Here is a 21,568-nt window from a genome sequence, read left to right as displayed (position 1 = left end):
ATATGCATGCTAAAAAAACAACAACTAGTTAATAGTAAAACTGGTCCCTAAACTAAAGTGTTACCCATTTATGCATTTGGTAGACACTTGTATCCAAAGTGGCTTGCATTGTATTCAATGTATACATTTTATTAGATGCATGACCCATGACCTTAGTGTTGCTAGTGCCATGCTCTACTGTTGGAGCTACACTAATCCTCTCATTTCCAAGAAATAAAAGACAGCCCATGCACATCTCAATGCCACAGTTTATTGTGAGTGATTGAGTGTGGCTATTTATCAGGTTGCTTTTGCATTTCTAGGAGGATACCTAGTGGTTAAAGTCAAAAGAGCCCACCCTTAGGTGTACTTATATACTATGGGATTTTTTTCTATGGGTGTTTTATTGATGTTTATTGATATTTATTGATAATAAATTAATGCATGGGACAACTTATTGTACAGTATGTTTCAAAATATTGTACTTACTATGAGCAGTACTAACACTGATGGTAGATTTAGCAAACACCATTTATTTATAACTTACCTTTAGTTTAAAAAAAGCAAAAGATGCTAGCAATACCAAGGTCATGGGTTCGATTCCCAGAGAATGCATGAACCAATAAAATATACAAATTACTCTGAATGAAATGTAAACTGCTTTAGATGATATGCTCATGGTTATATCATGGAAGTGCAGCACAAGTGTATTAAGGTGCAGTGACATTTACTGCAGGAAGGCACATTTTCACTGAAGAAATCAAGCTATTTCTATAGGAATTTTTGTATAAGGGGAGATATTTACCCACAAAGATTTCATAAAGTGTTAAAGCTGGTCACGTAAACACTCTTGGTTTGAAAGTGGCTTGTTTACATGCACTAATTTTTAGTAATCAGAATGAACCCAATTAGATTTCATATTTTGTATATCTGATTATATGAACTCTAAACTTCAAAATCCACTTTTCGTATTCATTTACACATGCATGACATGTATTCTGAACAAAACTTCATGGCACATACTGTGACCTATGACGTTAGCAAATATGTAGAAAATTCAAATCAGTCTCCTCCACTGTTGCATAAGACATAAAACTTCAATCAGATCATTTCTAGTCTACACCGGCCCTTTTAATCTAAATAGAAATTTTATTTGGATTGACCGTTTACATGTAGTCTTTTCAATCCGACTGAAGCATTAATCAGATTACTAATGGATTATTTGATTGTATGTAAAAATATTTTTCTATACCACACCCATTATCAATATCATATGTAAATGGTACAAAAATGATATGTGAATCTATTGCACCTCAGGGCCTCTGTAACCAAAGCTGGCTAGATCGACAATATCAGAGTCTCCACTGAGCCTCCAAATACATCCTGCATAGATGAAATTCCACATTTCTAAATAATGCATTTATATATAAGCATGGTGAACATCCACTGTAGCTTGCAGTTTTTTGACTGGCACTTCTGTCATAGAGTGACGCTAGTTGGCTTGGGACGAAAGAGCGAGTGCTCACTCATCAAAACAGCTCCAGCCTTCCAGAGAGCAGCGCTGAGGATACAATTCATTACGCCATGGTGGGAAGGATGGAGGGGTGGGGGCGATTGGCTTTGATAAGGACACATTGCACACATTTCCTTTGGGAAATATTGCTGGCGTACTTAGTGGCGTAGTTGGCAAAGTTACAATCTGAACCTTAACATATACTTTATGCTCCAGAGAGGAGCCGAAACGACTTCTGCACAAAGCTTTCTCATTGGGTGGAAGAATGATGCTACAGAAAAGCCTTTTTCAAGCCTTTACGACATTTCTCTGAGAAAATGATATTCAACGATATTGTTTTCTTTAACACCCACTGGAAAGTTTCCTAAAATTTGAATCTAATCTACACTTTGTAAATCTGGTGACATAAACGTAGGGCTGCACGATGAATTGCATTTGAATCATAATCACGATTTTTCACCTCTCTTGATTTAAAGGGATAGTTCACCCCAAAAATGACATTTCTGTCATCATTTACTCACTCTCAAGCTTCTCCAAACATGTATGGGTTTCTTTTATTTTACATTATACTATACTTTGAAGAATGCTAGAAACCAAACAGTTGCTGGTAGCCACTGACTTCCACAGTATAGAAAAAATACTATGAAATTCAATGGCTAACATCAAGTTTGATTACACACATTCTTCAAAATATACTCGTTTATGTTCCACAGAAGAAAGAAATTCATAAAGGTTTGATGTACCAAAGTGAGGGTGAGTACATGACAAAATCTTAATTTTTGAGCTAACTATTTATTTCAATTCAGCATCTTGCATGTTAACAAGAGTCCACAAGATTTAATTGTCATGATTGCCAGATGCAAAGTGTTTAAATCCCCCAATCAGAGTTTTTTTTTCTTAAATCCCAGGCTTTACGTAATCCGCCCAACCTGGCAACCGAAAAGCACTGATGAGCTTGAAACACCAGCAAACTCATAAGCTGGAGTTTAGTGATCTCTATTAAGATTTACAGGAAATCTGCTCTTTGCAGTGACAAAATTGTGAGCCAAGCATGCAAGTTGAAATTCTCTTGATTTGTGCATAAATGAAAGTGCAATGACAGTATTTCATAGCTATATTTCAGCAAATTCATGATTAACCAGGTATCGTGCAGCCCTACATGCTGTAGATGTAAGGGGCGCAACTAGCTGTTCTAGTCCAAACTACTACCCACAGCACGAAATATGGAGCATCGTGCAAACGAGAGTGAATCGCTGTGGTTTACTACCTGTCCATGCTATTGTAAGCCCCGTCTGAGTATGCACGGGCCATCCTAGTGGAGCGCAGTAACCTGACCGCATCCTCCCGATAGAGGGGGTACATACTAGGAGTCAGAACAGAAACCAGAGTGAGGTGGTTAGAGTTGGGTGGGGCAAGTGGGCGTTATCTAGGTGTTAAGAGGGCGAAGATTTTCATCCCTCTTTTTTTTTAACACTTCCTCTCTGATGGCACAGATGAAGATCGCACAAAGCACAAAAGTGGAAATCAAGAAACCTTGGGCCACGAGAACGATCATCAATGTTGGCTGAACACACCAGCAGCAATAAAGATTTGTTCATCCCACAGAAGTGCATTTGAAATGCTTTTAAAATACATTACTATAGCGCACTAGATAGTACTAGCAAGAGCACAAAATTACTGTGCTATTTTTAAAGGAATTCACTAAACAGTTTTCCCTTTTTATTAGAACAGATGTGACATTTATGTTATATAATAAATGTTTAAAAACAAAGTATTGCCATATTAAAACTGTAAGTCTTGAAATGAGATGAATCATTTTGAATTTTTTCTGTCAGTAAAAACCATTTTAGCAAAAACAAGTGCAAAATGAGTGTATTACTAATTAAACAACTAAAGAGCATGTCCAAATGATTTTCTACGGTAGCAGACAGTTTGTCACAAAATTGTGTTGACAGAGCTTTGCTTGTATTGAAACGTGAGCTCTCCTTTAAAGTCTAAGAAAGCGAGAGTCTCAGTAACAGATGGTTTCTTGTGTTGAAACATGCCTCTGTTGTCCTAGGATGTGATAAATTATGTATGAGTGCGTTCAGTAGTCTTCTTTTCATACTTATAATGAATAAACAAAGTGAGAAGAGCAACCTCTTATGCAGTGCTATGTGTGGGCAAGCTGTCACCTGTCAATGAACTAGCAGCAGGGGGAAGTGGGAGGGTGAAAGTGAGAGGAGCGCTGTGATTGGACAGAAGGGGGAGGTGGGCAGGGCTGCGTGACACTGTTCTGGTCTGACTGAATACCTGGGGTCCTGGATAGCAGGGTCAACGCTTGGCTGTCTGTGTCTGGTTTGAGGAGGGAGGGTAAGATACTGGCTGCAACCACAGGGAGTAAAAAACAGAAATACAGTTGTACTGAGCTACTGAATATGGAGCGATGGAAAGATAACAAATAAAATGCGAGAGATTGGCAGATGAAATGAGAGAGTGATGTCAAAAAGAAAAGAGGAGGAATACATGTTTTCCTGCTTTCTATGGTGGATGTGGCATCATATTTCTCACACTGAATTTCTGTAATCACGTTATATGAAATCACGAGGGTATATGGAGACATTCTCATTTATGTTCCCAGTATCAGCAAAGGAAATCTTTTAAGCTTTTAAGGGCAAGGGCCGTATATAAACCATGGCATCTGAGCGTGTTTTGCGAACTCATACCTGTCTGGTGAGAATCTGTCTTCAGACAGGCGATGTCGGGGGCCGTAAAGCGAGGGTCCTCCTCTCACACCGTGGTCTAAACTTCGACTGAAGGAGAGGAGAGAAAATCAGAGCCCTGCTAACAGAGAGCGCTAGTGACACTAGAGCGCGTTTTAATTGAGAGCAGTTATTTAAAAATTATGTATATATTATTCATATTTATTATATTATTTATTATAAATATCAGTTTTCACTCTGAATCACCCAACAATATGCAAATAATTTTAGATTGGAGAACACATATTAGTTTGATTTTTGCCTCCTAATTTCCTAATTTGCTGCTTATTGATGGTAAGTAAGGTAGTTATTGTAGTGGTGATGTTTAGGTATGGGCTTGGGTTATTTGATCTAGGATATGGCCATGCATTAATATGCACTAATAAACAGCCCATATACTAGCAATATGCATGCTAATAAACAAATAGTTAATAGTGAATAGGGTACCCCGATGTTACTGAAAGTGTTACTCATAACAATACAAAAAAAAAAAAAAAAAATCTGTTGGCTTTAGAAAAATCATCATGGATTTTAAACACATACTTTACAAAATGCATATAAACCACAACTTGAAGATAGATGTTTACAATTGTACTGAAATGCCTTATACCGATACTGTCTTGAAAATCATTTTAAATAGCCAAAACATATAGTTAATAGCATTTGCCACTCAAAAACCACCATTGTTACAAATATTGAAAACGCTAAACATGTTTAATTGTAACTTTGTGCTTTAGAGGGATGAGGTATCTTTTTTTAGGTTTACTAATAATTTCCACATTTTTGCTGATAACCGATAGCCGATACGGATATATTTCCTTTTATCTGGAAACAACACCAAGTCTCTCTAGAAATTATAAGCAAATTATTTATAATTTTGGTTCATTTTTAACAAGAAAATATTTGTTAGAATTAAATAATAACTAAGTTCTTTTATAATGTAAATCTTAATTTTAAGATCTAACATTTTTAAATGGTCTACAGCAAAAGAGCTTTTATTTTTTTACATTTTTATAGATTATCATTTGTATAAAAAATTATAATATATATATATATATATATATATACACATATATAATTATTTTATATAAATGTAATGAATAAAAACACCTTAAGCACATATGAGTTAACGTATTCTTCTTATCGGCAAGACATATTGACATCATGTTTCATATCGTAAAGCCATTATCGGCTGACAGTGCATCCCTAATTTATCCATTTGATGTCAGAAAGCTGAAGAATGATAATCGTTTTAACCCTTATGCGTTGTTGGGGATGTTTTCGTCCACTAGGGGGTAAAGTTGAGTCTTATTTTGGCCACAACTTTCTCTGTGTTTGAGCTAATGGAATGATTTTTGGTGACAAATCTTATTTTGACCCATATTTTGGGAAAATGTTTTCAAAATTTTTCAAAAACTCAACGGTACACTGTGGGCAAATTCACTACCCTTTCGTTATGTTCGTGGATGAAAACATCCACTAAATTAAACTGCTGTAAAAATGTATCAGATAAATATTTTTTTTCCATTTTTATATTTATTTTTTTCCATCTATTAAATCAACCTCAGTCCTGATCAAAACTACCAAATGTTTAAAAAAAAATCCAAGATTTTAACTCTTTAATTACCAAGTTCATAAATTATGTCACTGATTTGGGGGAAAAAAACACACAAAATTACATATTTTCAATTTAAAAAGTGATTGTGGACTGGATATTTTTTTACCTTTTATCACAGTCTTGGGCATGTCAAAGATTAGTAACAAGATTGGCTTTGATGCATTGTTAGTTTTTGTGCAGCATTAGATTTTAATTTTTTCTCCCTCATTTGTTGTTGGTGGCTGTTTTTGCCCCATTGACTTCCATTATAACGACATTTTTTGATTGCAAAGCCATGACACCATATAATCATGCATTCTTGATTATTTGTAGTTTTCCCTTTTGGGAAGAGGTAAAATTGTTATTTTTACAGTTGAACACTAGGTGGGACCATTAACCCTTTAGATAGGCCTGTGCAAAAAAAAAGGCTTAGTTTCTGGCTTGTATATGGAGTTCTCTTACGAGAGCTCTCTCGTACTGCGTCTTAGCTAAGACGCTACGGGAAAAGTCTCTTTTCACGAAATACTGAAGCAAAAAATTATCCTTAATTTTGTATTTTTGTAAAGCGCATTTGCAGCAGTACACAGCCATAGGCGAGACGGCTCGTTCGCTCATTGGCTTGTTCTGCGGCAACTGCACAGCCTATCGAGCGCGGGCTGATGCAACATCAGACCAATAAGGGCGCTTCGCGCCCTTCTTGCCACTTCCCGCCGAAACGGGTGTGGGCCAACCTATAAAAGGAGCTCGAAAAGGCTGACTCACCTGATTTTTCATCTCTTCAGCGAAGCTCACGCATCGCTGGATCACGGAGGAAGCAAGCGCCGTCTGAGAAAGCACATCAGCAGGACGAGCCATTCTGAAGCTGCTGGCATCGCCGCCTTCCATTGCCGTTCCTGCTGCGCTATCCGGCGCCTATATCCTTTCAATCCTGTTATATCCAAGCTGTTCTTTATGTGTGTGTGTGTGTTCGCCCTGCGACACACACTCGTAAAAGAGCTCGCGTCTTTTTTAAGATGCCTTCCTGCGGCTCGTCAGAGCCCCACTCAGCGAGGGAGACCGGTACGTCATCTGTGTCTCCTGCCTGGGTGAAGATCATGCAGCGCTCGCTCGCTGACGGCGGATGCCCCCACTGCGAGCTGTTGCCATGGTGACTCTGAGGACTCGCCTGGCCTTTTTCTCTGAGCCTGCATTCTCCGCTGCGCTGAGGCGCCGTAAAAGCATCGCTTCCAGCGGATTCCGGAACCGTCTTCAGCTCAACCGAGCTCGCCGGTTCGCCCTGCTTCACCGGCCCCCCCTGCATCGCTTCCCGGTGGGCAGCGCCCGCTGTTTGCCGGCGCGTCGTCCGAGGAAGTCGATCTCAGGGCCGCGTCGGGGGAAGAGGACACGCGCTCTCTGCTAGCTTCGGGCAGTGAGGGCTGGGCGAGCTCCGAGGATCTCGCGCCTTCTGCTCAGAAGCCCAGCAGACGAGCTGACATCGAGAAGGAGCCGGGGCGAATGCTCGTGTTGGCCGCGATGAGTCTCGGCCGTGAGTGGTTTGCACCAGCGCCCCCCCCTCTCGTTCCCGGCTGGATGGTATTTCCCTTTCGGATGAGCGTACTTCTCAAAGCCCGCCTCATTTCTTCCTGAGCTTCACGAAGAGGTGGCGAAGGCTTGGAACGCTCCATATTCAGCACGAACTCGTTCGTCTGTCTCACTAGCATTCTCCACACTGATGATGCTAAAAACAGGAACTACCACTCACTTCCGCCGGTGGAACAGGCGATAGCGACGCACCTTTGTCCGCCCTCTGCTGGACGGCGGCAAAAGCGGTGTTGCCATCTAAAGCCTCCTGTGTGACGCTGCATCGGCACTACTAACGATGGCTGCTTCATCGAAGCGCAGGTGTACGAGTTCCGCTGTGGCCGAGCTCTCACCCAAGCGCGCCGCTGTTTCAGACGAAACCCGTGCACGTTCGTCCGGCCACGGCCGATGGTGCTATAAATGTAGTGACGATGCCCACTCCTCAGTGCCCATCTCCACATGTAAGCACAGCCCTGCGCACAGGGCCTGCGCCCATAATGTCGACTCAAGTCGGTCGCACACACTGCATAGTAAACGTGCCCACCCCTCAGTGCCCACAATTACTATGTCACACGCGTCATGTGGTTTCTGTAAAAACGAAACCCGTGCATGCTCGTCCGGCCATGGCCGATGGTGCTATAAAAGCAAGTGACGATGCCCACTACCCAGTGCCCATCTCCACATGTAAGCACAGCCCTGCACACAGGGCTAGCGCACATAAGATCGACACAGATCGGTCGAGCTCGCCGCATAGTAAACGTGCCCACTTCCCAGTGCCCACATACACTATGTCACATACGGCGCGGGGCTTCTGTAAAAACGAGGCCCGTGCACGTACATTCTGCACAGGCAGACAGCGAGTTGAAAGTGGTAAAAGTGCACACATGCAGCCCACGGTTACTCGCAGATATATCGAGTCCCACAGGACCCGCTCAGCCTCCCTCCAGTCGGTTAAGCGCCGGAACGGGGTCGAGGAAGAGCGATCTGCCCGCTGTGATCAGCGCGCTCCCCGCCTCAGATGCGCAGCACACTCGAGCGCCGCCGTTGCCCAGTCAACGGAGCGCGTTTCGCATCCAGCCCTTAGCCATTCATGCAGATGCATGGTCAGTGCTTCCAGGGGTTTCGGATTGGGTGCTAGGCATTATAAAGAAAGGCTACTCGCTACAGTTTTCTCGACGCCCACCGTGCTTTTCAGCGCGCGTCGAAACTACGGTCAAAACAGAAGTAGCACACATACTTCGGGCCGAAATATCAAAACTGTTGAGCAAAGGGGCTGTAGAGCCTGTGTCTCAAAGCGAGGGGGGGCTGTACAGCAGATACTTTCTGGTGCCCAAGAGAGACGGGGGTCTCCGGCCCATACTGGATCTAAGACAGCTGAACAGGCATTGATGAAACGCAGTTTCAAAATGCTCACGACCAGGAAGCTCCTCGCGCAGATTCGCAGAGGGGACTGGTTCATGTCAATAGATCTGAAGGACGCGTATTTTCAAATACAGATAGCGTCAAACCACAGGCGATATTTGAGATTCGCCTTCGAGGGCCAGGCATACCAGTTTGCAGTCCTGCCATTCGGCTTGTCCGTAGCTCCTCGTACGTTTACGAGGTGCATGGATGCAGCGCTCGCTCCTCTTAGACTCAGAGGCATACGAGTGCTGAATTATTTGGACGACTGGCTGGTTCTGGCCCGATCATGAGCGGAGCTCATGGACCACAGAGCCGTTTTACTCGATCACCTCGAGAAGCTCGGCCTCAGTGTCAATTGGGTGAAGAGTTCGCTGAACCCCAGTCAGACGATCCTGTTTCTGGGTATAGTTCTGAACTCGTGTTCCATGACGGCGCGGCTGTCACCACAGCGCGCGATGGGCATTCAGCGTGCAGCGAGTTCTTTCCGCTGTGGCGCGACTGTGTCGCTCAAACACTGTCAAAAGATGCTGGGTTTCATGGCCTCAGCATCTCCGGTTCTGCGGCTGGGCCTGCTCCGCATGCGCCCCCTGCAGTTCTGGCTGAAGGCTCGGGTGCCGCGCAGAGCGTGGGCGTCTGGCCGGCTGCATTTCAAGGTCGATCAGAGCTGTGTTGCGGCTCAAGCACCTTGGACAGCGAACGGCTGGTACCGATCAGGTGTAAGCCTGGGGACTTCCCCGAGTGTGAAAATGGTGTTGACGGACGCCTCCACTTCGGGATGGGGAGCGCTGCTCGAAGGCAGACCGTCCTTTGGCCTATGGTCAGAACGGGAAAAGCTCCATCATATCAACTGCCTGGAAATGCTGGCAGTGGAGAACGCGCTGACGCGCTTTTGTCCCCATATCAAGGATCACCACGTCATAGTCCGTTCGGACAACATGTCCGTGGTGTCCTACATAAATCGCCAGGTCGGTCTCGGGTCCCGAAACCTGTGCAGGCTGACGGAACGCCTCCTGATTTGGGCTCAGCGCAACGTGCGCTCGCTGAGAGCAGTGCATGTGCCTGGACTGCAGAATCTGGGTCCAGACAGGCTGTCCAGAGGCAATGTTCCTACGGGCGAATGGTCTCTACACCCGCAAACAGTCCGGCTGTTGTGGGAGAGATTTGGCATGGCGGAGGTGGACCTCTTTGCGTCCCACGAAAACGCTCACTGCCCCGCGTTCTTTTCCAAGAACGAAAGCGCGCTGTCACGGAGATGGCCGTGCTGCCCGCTTTATGCGTTCCCTCCCGTCTCCCTCCTTCCGCAGGTGATAGAACGGGTGAGAGAAACGAGATGTTCAATACTGCTTGTAGCACCTCTTTGGAAGAACCAACCATGGTTCCCAGATTTGATGCAGTTAGCAGATGTCGCCCCGTGGCCGGTACCGTTGAGGAGAGACCTCCTCTCGCAGGCCAGGGGCTCGATTTGGCACCCTCAACCAGAGTTGCGGTCCCTCTATGTATGGACACTCAATGGTTACCCGCTGATCTCGCAGTGGGAGTGCTAAATACCATCACTCAGGCTAGAGCTCCGTCGACACGACGTCTGTATGCCTCGAAGTGGTCGGTGTTCTCCAGCTGGTGCACAGCTCGAGGTTATTCACCCCTTAGTTGTGAGGTGACGGAGGTCCTTTCCTTCCTTCAGGAGCTGTTGGATAAGGGCAGAGCCCCATCCACGCTCAAAGTTTATGTGGCTGCCATCGCGGCGTTTTCTGAAACGGCGTCCGGTCAGTCAATAGGAAGGAATGATTTAGTCATCCGGTTCCTCAGAGGAGCTAGGAGGCTGAATCCTCCCAGACCTCCGTCAGTCCCTATGTGGGACCTCGCGGCGGTTTTGGAGGCCTTGAAAGGTCCCCCTTTCAAGCCTATCCAATCGATTAGCCTTCAGCATCTGTCGTTCAAGACAGTATTCTTGTTGGCTCTCGCTTCTGTGAAGCGTGTGGGTGATTTGCACGCGCTCTCGGTGAGCCAGTCGTGCTTGGAGTTTGGGCCCAATGACTCAAGAGTCATACTCAAACCTAGGCACGGTTATGTGCCGAAATCCCTCAACACACCGTTTCGGGCTCAGGTTATTGCCCTGTCTGCCCTGCCGGTGTCAGGGGAGGATGGAGACTCGAGTCTTCTTTGCCCTGTTAGGGTTTTAAGAGCTTATGTGTCTCGCTCTGCTGCCTTTCGGCAGACGGAGCAGCTATTTGTCTCGTTCGGTGGGCGTTCCAAGGGAATGGCTGTTTCGAGACAGACTCTATCCAGATGGATAGTTGACGCCATAGCGTTAGCTTACGCTTCCAGGGGCCTTCATTGCCGTTGGGCGTCAGAGCACACTCCACAAGAGGCATCGCCTCGTCGTGGGCGTGGTCTACTGGGATCTCCTTGCAGGATATATGTATGGCGGCAGGTTGGGCCTCGCCGTCTACATTTATCAGGTTCTATAACCTGGAGTTTCCCGCCTTGCAAGCAAGGCTGCTGTCGGTTTAGGGAATCAGGGCCCTGAGGGGAATTCTGAGTTCACGAGCGCTATGCGCTGCCGACTGTTATATGGGCAGTATTGCGTAAGACCCGCATTGCCACATTGGTCAGGCCTTGCCTCGGCTATGTGACGTCATATTGCCGCATCTACGGATGCTGCTAGATATGGGACAGAGGGCTTTTTCCCTTTTCTGTCCTGGACTCTCTGTGAGTCCCTCAGGTGACTGTGCACTGTAAATCCTGGGCGTTGCTTCAGGTTTATTGGTGTGTGATCCCTGCGCGCACGGCGTTTTACATTGGGTTCCCGTAGCGTCTTAGCTAAGATGCAGTACGAGAGAGCTCTCGTAAGAGAACGTACTCGGTTACTAAACGTAACCTCGGTTCTCTCTAGAAGAGCGAACGAGTACTGCGTTCTCTGCCGTGCGCACGATTCACTCTGGTTCGCTTCGGCGATGAAATAAATCAGGTGAGTCAGCCTTTTCGAGCTCCTTTTATAGGTTGGGCCACACCCGTTTCGGCGGGAAGTGGCAAGAAGGGCGCGAAGCGCCCTTATTGGTCTGATGTTGCATCAGCCCGCGCTCGATAGGCTGTGCAGTTGCCGCAGAACAAGCCAATGAGCGAACGAGCAGTCTCGCCTATGGCTGTGTACTGCTGCAAATGCGCTTTACAAAAATACAAAATTAAGGATAATTTTTTGCTTCAGTATTTCGTGAAAAGAGACTTTTCCCGTAGCGTCTTAGCTAAGACGCAGTACTCGTTCGCTCTTCTAGAGAGAACCGAGGTTACGTTTAGTAACCGAGTACGTTATATGGAGTATAACAGCAAATTATAGTGTGTGAGAGAGAGAGAGAGGTGCGAGAGAGACCTTTGTGGACTTACCTTGATGTATCTGAAAAAATCCAAATATGCACCTCATGCTCTCAGAACTACATGGAGTTAACAATAAAAAAGTAGTATGTTTATGCACCTGCTGCCTTTTGATGGTGAAAAGTACGGATGGCCTATGTGTGAAATCCAGCCACAATTACTTTTATATTGAAAATAAGTCATTTTGTGTGTTTTTCCCCCCGAATCAGTGACATCATTTATGAACTTGGTAATTAAAGAGTTAAAATCTTGGATTTTTTTAAAAACATTTGGTAGTTTTGATCAGGACTGAAGTTGATTAACAGATTTATGCAAAAAAAAAAAAAGTGAAAAAAAAAATATGAATCTGACATTTTTACAGCAGTTTAATTGAGTGGATGTTTTCATCCCGAACATACCGTAAGAGTAGTGAATTTGAACAATGCACAAGAGTTAATAACTCATCTTTTTGTCATCTTTGGAAGGAAGTCTGGAGTATGTTTTATGATATGATCTCTTGAGCCATAACAAACAGCCCTTATGCTTTTGTTTGTACCTTTGCGGTGGAGGCACGCTGGGTGAGCGCGAGCGTGTGCGGGACATGTCTGATTGGGAACAGTGATTGGACGACATCACCTGCTCCGGGACAGAGAGAGTGGAGCTCTGGAAATCCCTGCCATTGTGCCGGTAATCTGAGGCAAACACAACACAACACACATTTACTTCAGCAGTGCCATCTATCCACCAAATAATACCAAATTATAAATCAAACATTCACTGAAGAATAGGAGCAAAGTAGCATCTAATACAATGGCATTAAGACATTTTTAGGTGTCCAAATACTTTTTATAGTAGAACTTTATGTGGTCTACCACAGTGAACTTTATTTTATAGTGATATCAACAATTCATTCAGGAACATGAAAACACCTGAAAAAGTGAAGAGAACCAATGCGGTCAGTGTGAAATGACGGTGAGGATTTTCATTGTGCATGTTAAATTAAAGCTTTTATATAAAAAAAAAAGACATTAAATTGATCAAAAGTGAAAAACATTTATGATGTTACAAAAAGATTTTTATTATAAATAAATGCTGTACTTTTGAACTTTCTATTTATCTGTGAATCCTTGTTCCCACAACAATAGAAAGCATCACAACTGTTTACAACATTGATAATAATAATAATAATAATAAATGTTTCTTGAGCAGTAAATCAGCATATTAGAGTGATTTCTGAAGCATCATGTGTCACTGAAGACTGGAGAAATGATGCTGAAAATTCTGTAAAATTCAATAAATTGCATTTTACAATATATTTATATAAAAAAAAGTTGTTTTAAATTGCTAAAATATTACACAATGTTACTGTTTTTACTGTATTTTTGATCAAATAAATGCAGTCTTGGTGAGAAGACGGTTCTTTCTCAAACATAAAAATCTTACTGACCCCAAACTTTTGAACAGTATTGTATAGAATTACATTTCACTCATATTATGGTGCAAAGTGTGCACAAAAGTTCAAAAAGAGCCCTAAAATATATATGTTTTGTGTTTGTTACAAATACGTCTAATAGTTATATTATACACATATAGAGTGAATAAAATGCTTCCAAGCAGACTCAAGTCTTCAGTTTTGTAAGTACAGTGTGGCGCTAAAGCATGTACCTGAGATAACACCAATCCCGTCTTCACAGTCGTAATCAGAGAACTCGCTGTCACTGATTCTCTGTGACCCTGAGAGAGAGAGAAACAGAGAAAGGGACCACGAGAGTCACAATGAAGAAAAGACCCTCTTAATGTGACTGTGTTGGAAAACATGTTGAAAATCACGCTGATAACACACTGTGTTCAGACTCAAATATTACACAGCAAAAACCAACCACAGAAAGGTTTGTGAGAGGCTGGGAAAAGCGTGACTCGGGACTGTTAACTAGGCTGCTTTTCTTTATATTTTAATTGTGAAGATCAGGCCTGAACAGGCAGAGAAGCTGTACAATGAGGACTGGTGGCATGTAGCAGCAGCGATGGGCGTCAGTGAGGGACAGCGTGGGTTTCTGAGGAGCAAGAGGAGGAAGTGAGGAGAGATCACACTTTGAGAGTGTAGAGGAGAGAAAATCACACGGCTGGCCAATCACATGCTAGCTGGAGCAAGCAGGGCAAAGTTACCTGAGTTGTAAAAATATGGGCCCTTGTCTGGAAATGTGTCAGTGGCGGATAGACAGTAATGTTTTTTGAAGGAAACAAAACATGAAAACAAGAAACATCAACAAAAACAAACATAACATGAAATAGGGAAATAAAAACGATACAGAATATACCGGACATTTGAACCAGAGCAGGCCTGTAAATTTGTATTCTGATTTTTAAAATTCATTTTCAGATAATAGATTATGGTTCAAAAGCATGGGGTCCATTTTATTGATGTTGTTTTTAAGTACTTAATCATTTTTAATAAATACTTTTATTTATAATATATAATTAATACTTTTATTTATAATTATAATCAGTATGTTAATAATATTAATTTTATTCAGCAAGGATTCATCACAAGTGTGATAATGACAATGTTTCTTGAGCAGCAAATTAGCATTTTATAATGTTTTCTGAAGGATCATGTGACACTGAAGACTGGAGAAATGATGCTGAAAATACAGCTTTAAATCACAGAAATAAATTACATTTGAAAATATATTCACATAGAAAGCAGATATTTTATATTGTAATAATATTTCACAATATTTCTATTTTTTCTGTATTATTGATCAAATAAATGCAGCCTTGGTGAGCAGAAGAGAATATTTTCAAAAATATAAAAAAAATCTTACTTACCAAATGGTTTTGAACAGTATGTGTGTATTTTTGGATATCTCTATGTATAGTAATACAGTGCAATTCATGAATTATTTTATGATTTACACAAATAGTAAACCAAACACAAAATTATGATGAATGACTGACGTAAAAATCACACAGAAGTTGATTTCCACGTATAAAAATGATCTGGAATTCATTTAAAAATTTGATTTTTGATTTTCACAATCAGACTCGGATCACATTTAACTGTTGTGTGAACACTTAAAGTGACAGATCACCCCAATCCGAAACTTCTGTCATCATTTACTCACCCTCTCCTTGTTTCAAACCTGTATTAATATCTTTCTTCTGCTGAACACAAAATAAGACATTTCATAAAACAGTTGACAGTAGCCACTGACTTCCCAAGTATTAAAAAATAAGAGGATGATATAAGGAGCAACGCGAGCAACTCGCATTCAAGCTTTCGCTTCGGAGCCGAGCACATCGCTTGCTGCAATCACTGGAGTGTTACAAGCAAGAGCTGGTGTTGGTGTGATGGCGCGATTCAGCGGTTCGTCTGGGTTTCCTGCGACAGCTCCCGCGTTCCCCTGAGCGCTTCAACACCCCTAAAAGAGCAATTTCTCTCACAAAAGAGATACGGGCTGATTTGCGTCTTTTTAAAGATTCATTTCGCCCGTGTGTTTCTGGGTGCGGTCGATATATCGCTCCTCGTGACGGTCACGATCACTGTGTCACGTGTCTGGGCTTCCAGCACGCTGAGACTGCGTTCGTGGATGGCTCATGTTCTCATTGCGGGGACATGACCATCTCGGCGTTGAGATCGAGACTCGATTACCTTGAAAGGTATAAAGTCCCCTCTGCCACACCCCGTTCTAGCTCTTCTTCTCGTAAGAGGGCTACTTTGGCTGGTGGTCAGGGTGATCTGAGGGTTACTGTGTGGGCATCCCCAACGAGCGAACCTCCTCGGGCCACACCCCCTCACATACGCCGCAGCCGGTCGAGTTTCCAGGATGAGTTTGCTGGACCCTCTCAGGCTCCTGACATCTCATTCGGGGCTTGCGAAGAGGACTGTATGTCAATCGCCGCATCACAAGGCGGGCTTGAGTCCTCGGGAGATGAGGATTCGGCTGCGTTGCCTCCCTCGGGAGTGCCAGCGTTGTCTGAGTCCGATCCCGAGCTGACGGCCCTGCTTTCCCGGGCAGCGGAGAGCATCGGGCTTGAGTGGAACCCTCCACCCTGTCCTGAGCACTCGAGGCTGGATGATTGGTTCCTTGGGGCTGCTCATGAGGATCGCCAGCACCCCCCTCTGGTTCCTTTCTTCCCGGAAGTGCACCAGGAGGTAACCAGTTCATGGAAGGCACCTTTAACTGCCCGAAACCGTTCTGGTACTTCCTCCGCCTTCACTGCCCACGATGGCGGGGCGGCCAAGGGGTATGCTGGGATTCCCCCGGTGGAGCGTTCTGTTGCGATGCAACTGTGTCCACAGAGCGCCTCCGCTTGGCGTGGTGGTCCCAAGCTGCCCTCCAAGGCCTGTAAGTTCTCATCCACGCTTGTGGCCAAGGCTTACAGAGCTGCGGGCCAGGCCGCTTCTGCCCTGCATGCCATGGCCTCACTTCAGGTCTATCTCATGCCCTCTTTGCTACTTGGAGTCAGACGAGTGCCCGCACTCCGCCCCCGCTAAGGGACGCGATGCCTCCCATGCCGGGGCTGTCTGCTCCACCACGCTGCACCACCGTGGGTACACCTGTAGTCACCTTGACCCCACTGGTTCGGTTTCTGGGAGCCTGGCTAGAGCTCCCCAGGCCTTCCTGCTGGCTCATCCGGACGCTCAGGCTCGGCTACGCGATTCAGTTCGCCCGGCGTCCCCCCAGGTTTCGGGGTGTCCACGTGACGATGGTGGGCAAAGATGCCCCTGTCATGCCCTCTGAGGTTGCGACCCTGCCGGCAAAGGGCGCGATAGAGCCGGTCCCTCCAGCCGAAATGAAGTCCGGCTTTTACAGCCCTTACTTCATAGTACCCAAGAAGACAGGTGGGTTATGGCCAATTCTGGACTTGCGTGCCTTGAACTCTGAGCTCTGCACAGACTCCCGTTCAAGATGCTAACGCCCCAAACGCATTTTCGAATGCATTCGTCCGATGGATTGGTTTGCAGTGATCGACCTGAAGGATGCGTACTTTCATGTCTCCATTCTTCTTTGACACAGACCGTTCCTTTGGTTTGCTTTCGAGGAGCAGGCATATCAGTACAAGGTTCTCCCATTCGGGTTGGCCCTGTCTCCCCGCGTCTTTACGAAGGTCGCGGAGGGAGCCCTGGCTCCTCTCAGGGAACAAGGTGTCCGTATCCTCAACTACCTCGACGACTGGCTGATCCTAGCTCACTCTCGAGAGCGGTTGTGCGAGCACAGGGATCTGGTGCTCAGAGACCTCGCCCGACTGGGTCTTCAGGTCAACTGGGAAAAGAGCAAGCTCTCCCCTGTGCAGAGGATCTCTTTTCTCGGTATGGAAATAGACTCGGTCGCCATGTTCGCGCGGCTTACAAACGAGCGCTCGCAGTCACTGCTGAATTGCCTGAGACAATTCGAGGGCAAGAGAGCGGAACCACTGAAATTGTTTCAGAGGCTCCTGGGGCATATGGCGTCCGCAGTGGCGGTCATACCGCTCGGGTTACTCCATATGAGACCGCTTCAGCACTGGCTTCACGACCGAGTCCCGAGATGGGCATGGTAACAGGGCAAGCTCCGAGTGAGTATCACTCCGGCCTGCCGCCGAAACTTCACCCCGTGGTTGGACCCCTCGTTTCTACGGGCCGGCGTGCCCCTAGAACCGGTGTCCAGACAGGACCGGACCCCGACTTCAGTGGCATGTCAATTGCCTCGAGTTGCTTGCAGTACGTCTTGCTCTGCACCGCTTCAGGGCCCTGCTGAAGGACAAGCACGTTCTGGTCCGCACGGACAACACTGCGACCATAGCGTACATCAACCGTCAGGGTGGTCTACGCTCCCGCCGCATGTGGCAACTCGCTCGCCATCTCCTCTTGTGGAGTCACAAGCATCTGAGGTCTGGCAACCACATGCCTATGCTTTGAAGTGGAACCTCTTTGTCACTTGGTGTTCCTCACGGCGTGAGGACCCCTGGAAATGTCCGATTGGGTCAGTGCTTTCCTTTCTTCAGGAGGGGTTGGAACGAAGGCTGTCTCCTTCAAACCCTCAAGGTCTATGTGGCTGCCATTTCGGCTCACCATGACCCTGTTGAAGGTAAGTCTCTGGGGAGGCACGATCTGATCATCAGGTTCCTGAGAGGAGCAAGGAGGCTCAATCCGCCTCGCCCTCAACAAGTCCCCTCTTGGGACCTCGCAGTGGTTCTATCAGCACTGCAGAGAGCTCCCTTCGAACCCTTGCTCTCAGTAGAGCTAAAGTTTTTATCTTTGAAAACTGCGCTCCTGACGGCTTTGGCTTCGGTGAAGAGGGTCGGGGACCTGCAGGCATTTTCAGTTGACGAAGCGTGCCTGGAATTCGGGCCAGCTAACTCTCACGTTATCTTGAGACCCCGGCCTGGGTACGTGCCCAAAGTTCCCACCACTCCTTTTAGGGATCAGGTGGTGAACTTGCAAGCGCTGCCCCTGGAGGAGGCAGACCCAGCCCTGGCGCTGCTCTGTCCAGTACGTGCGCTCCGCACCTACGTGGACAGAACTCGGTGCCTTAGGACCTCAGACCAGCTCTTTGTCTGTTACGGAGGCCAGCAGAAGGGAAAGGCTGTCTCCAAGCAGAGGTTATCCCACTGGATAGTGGATGCTATTGTCCTGGCTTATCAGGCTCAAGACCTGCCATGCCCCCTAGGGGTGAGAGCTCACTCAACTAGGAGCGTAGCTTCCTCCTGGGCGCTGGCGCATGGCGCCTCGCTAGCAGACATCTGTAGAGCTGCGGGATGGGCGACACCTAACACATTCGCGAGATTTTATAATCTCCGTGTAGAGCCTGTGTCCTCCCGGGTACTTGCCTCTTCGGGCCAGTAAGGACCTGCTCGGTGTCAATCCGCTTGCTGTGCCATTCCACTCCGCGGACTGGATGCGTGCGCTATTCCCCTCAGGTGAGTTCCTCAGTCAGAACCCTGGGTTCCTCCAGCACTGTTATTGTCCAACACTTGTGTACATGCCCTTTGGTCAGCCCTGTGTGGGACTAGGTGCCTCCATGTGTTGTGATTCCCCTTTTTGGGCAATCCCACGTGTGTATGTCCACAGTAAGTCTCTCCGCAGCATGTGTCTTTCCCTTGGCAAGCCCCTTGCCAGCTCTGTCGTTGAAACTTCCACCCTGCGGGTTGGGTACCTTAGAGTTCTTATGTATCACCACCTTGGTAGATACCTGCCTTCTGTAAGTCCTCCCATGGGCAGGCAGCCTGCTAGCATACGTCCAGCTGGAATATGCTACCCAGTGTTTTCTTTGTGAGCTTAGGCCCTCACTCATGCTGGCCTCACGACAGGGTGCTATCACTCGCACGGGTCGCTGGAAGACAGCCATGTGGCGTTTTGTAAGGGACCCCATTCGTAACGTCGAACGTGACCGACTGAAAGGGAACGTCTTGGTTACGTATGTAACCCTCGTTCCCTGAAGGAGGGAACAGAGACGTTACGTCCCCTTGCCACACCGCTGTTCCGCTGAACGGCCGGGTCACTGGCTCGGCTCCTCAGCGAAGACTTGAATGCGAGTTGCTCGCGTTGCTCCTTATATACCCGCTCTGCGGGGCGGAGCTCGCGATGCAAATCCCGCAGACCAAGGTACTTTGTGTACCATTGGCTCGTTTTGTACCACTCGAAGGCGATTGGGCTCTCGGGCGAGATCCCATTCGTAAAGTCTCCGTTCCCTCCTTCAGGGAACGAGGGTTACATACGTAACCAAGACGTAACTTACAGTATAATGCATTACCACCAACATATTAATATTAGTGCTGTCAAACGATTAATCGCCATTAATCACATCCAAAATAAAAGTTTTTGTTTACATAATATATATGTATGTGAACTGTTTATATTTATTATGCATATATAAATACATACACATGCATTCAGTATATATTTAGAAAATATTTACATGTATACACATTTATATATTTATATTATTATATGTTATATAGAAATATATTTGATATACAAACATATTTTTTTCTTAAGTATATACATGCATGTGTTTGTATTTATACATCGTAATAAATATACACAGTACACACACATATATTATGTAAACAAAAACTTTTATTTTGAAAGTGATTAATCGTTTGACAGCACTAATTAAAATGTGTCACTAAGGAGAAAATAAATAGTGTAAATATGTACCGTCTAGTCTTTGTATCTTAGTGTCAGCTTTGTATTTCTTCCTGAGAGTGTGTGTTTGTGTTTGCTGTAACAGTACGTACTCTGTAGCCTGCGTGTGGGGCTCTCTCCGTGCAGGAGGCGTCTCTGCATGTAGGGCGAGGGGTTCGGCAGCGGCATCGAGGACAGGTCGTGTGTCTGGAGCTTATACCAGTGAGGCTGATCGTCCAGCAGTGCCGTCTCCAGCTCGATCAGAATCTACACACACAAACACACAGGATATAAACTAGGGCTGGGCGATATGACGAGACACAGCTCCAGTCTTAAGACCAGTCTTGAGTCGCTGGGGTATATTTGTAGCAATAGCCAACAATACACAGTATGGGTCAAAAATATTGTTTTTTTTTATTTGTTCATATGCTGTATAAATAATAATAAAAAAAGACCATTATGAATGGTTTTGTGGTCTAGGGTCACAAATACAAAAGTTGCCATGCCAACCTGCTGCTGTAAACAAAAGCTTGCAATGCTTGCCCCGCCTCCAGGGGCTTCTGATTGGTCCACTGTTTTGGATCTGACATTGATGAGCAGCACTGCATGGAAAAGTTTAAATACTATTCATGTGCGAGACGCTGTAAAAGACGCGAGTGTAACAGTCACATCAATACAGCGCCGACTATGGTAGTATGTTTTTAAGGGGAAAGTATTTATAGGATTAAAAAGTAATAATACCTGACATGGGAAAATTACATTGGTTAAAAATTCTTAAGTTCGATTAATCATCCAGCCCTACATCAAAAAAAAAAAAAAAACATTCATCTATCGTGACTTGCAGTGTTTTATGAGTTCAAGATGCAGTGCAAATGTGGAATATAAGAAATAAAACTTCAAGTTATAATGCTAAGCGTTCAAACATTGCAAAGTAAGGCTCAAAATAGTTTTATAATTGATGTTACTCTATTCAGGTCTGATATTGTTGCACAACAGCGGTCTTGCATGAGACGGTGTAAATACTGAGAGATCTCTCTCTCACCTCTCCCAGGAACTCGCTCTCCTCCTCTCGGACTCGGGCCTGGTCCCACAGCGTGATCTCCAGCATGCGCTCCCTGAACTCTCGTCTGTGCACCGGCGAGTACATGAACGTCTGGTTCCACTTGGGCTCCAAAGATTTCTTCACTGTTTTTGTTCTCCTCTTGCTTTTATCGCTGAGAAGAGCATGTGAGTTCATAATTTAGATCTGCTGATGTGACTTTACAGACCCACAGAGACACCAAACCAATCCAAGGACCCCGATTTTAAACATTTTA

The 21,568-nt window shown here is 45.4% G+C and overlaps 1 protein-coding gene across 3 annotated transcripts in view; it reads right to left on the bottom strand.

The window, feature by feature from the left end:
• Positions 1-21,568, bottom strand: part of LOC132145655 (regulating synaptic membrane exocytosis protein 2-like) — a 175,685-nt gene that overhangs the window by 56,574 nt on the left and 97,543 nt on the right. For 2 of the 3 annotated variants that reach the window (XM_059556821.1, XM_059556822.1), the window contains exons 13-18: positions 21,295-21,466; positions 20,366-20,519; positions 14,309-14,335; positions 13,808-13,876; positions 12,699-12,834; positions 4,198-4,284 (exon numbers count right to left, since the gene is read on the bottom strand). In XM_059556821.1, the coding sequence (XP_059412804.1) occupies positions 4,198-4,284; positions 12,699-12,834; positions 13,808-13,876; positions 14,309-14,335; positions 20,366-20,519; positions 21,295-21,466 (645 nt within the window). Of the gene's footprint in view, positions 1-2,759; positions 2,856-3,784; positions 3,857-4,197; positions 4,285-12,698; positions 12,835-13,807; positions 13,877-14,308; positions 14,336-20,365; positions 20,520-21,294; positions 21,467-21,568 lie in introns of all 3 variants that reach the window. The other variant, XM_059556820.1, reaches the window with a different exon arrangement.

Source organism: Carassius carassius, chromosome 8, assembly GCF_963082965.1.
Source record: "Carassius carassius chromosome 8, fCarCar2.1, whole genome shotgun sequence".
Classification (NCBI taxonomy): domain Eukaryota; kingdom Metazoa; phylum Chordata; class Actinopteri; order Cypriniformes; family Cyprinidae; genus Carassius; species Carassius carassius.
This window is presented reverse-complemented; position numbering and strand designations above follow the sequence as displayed.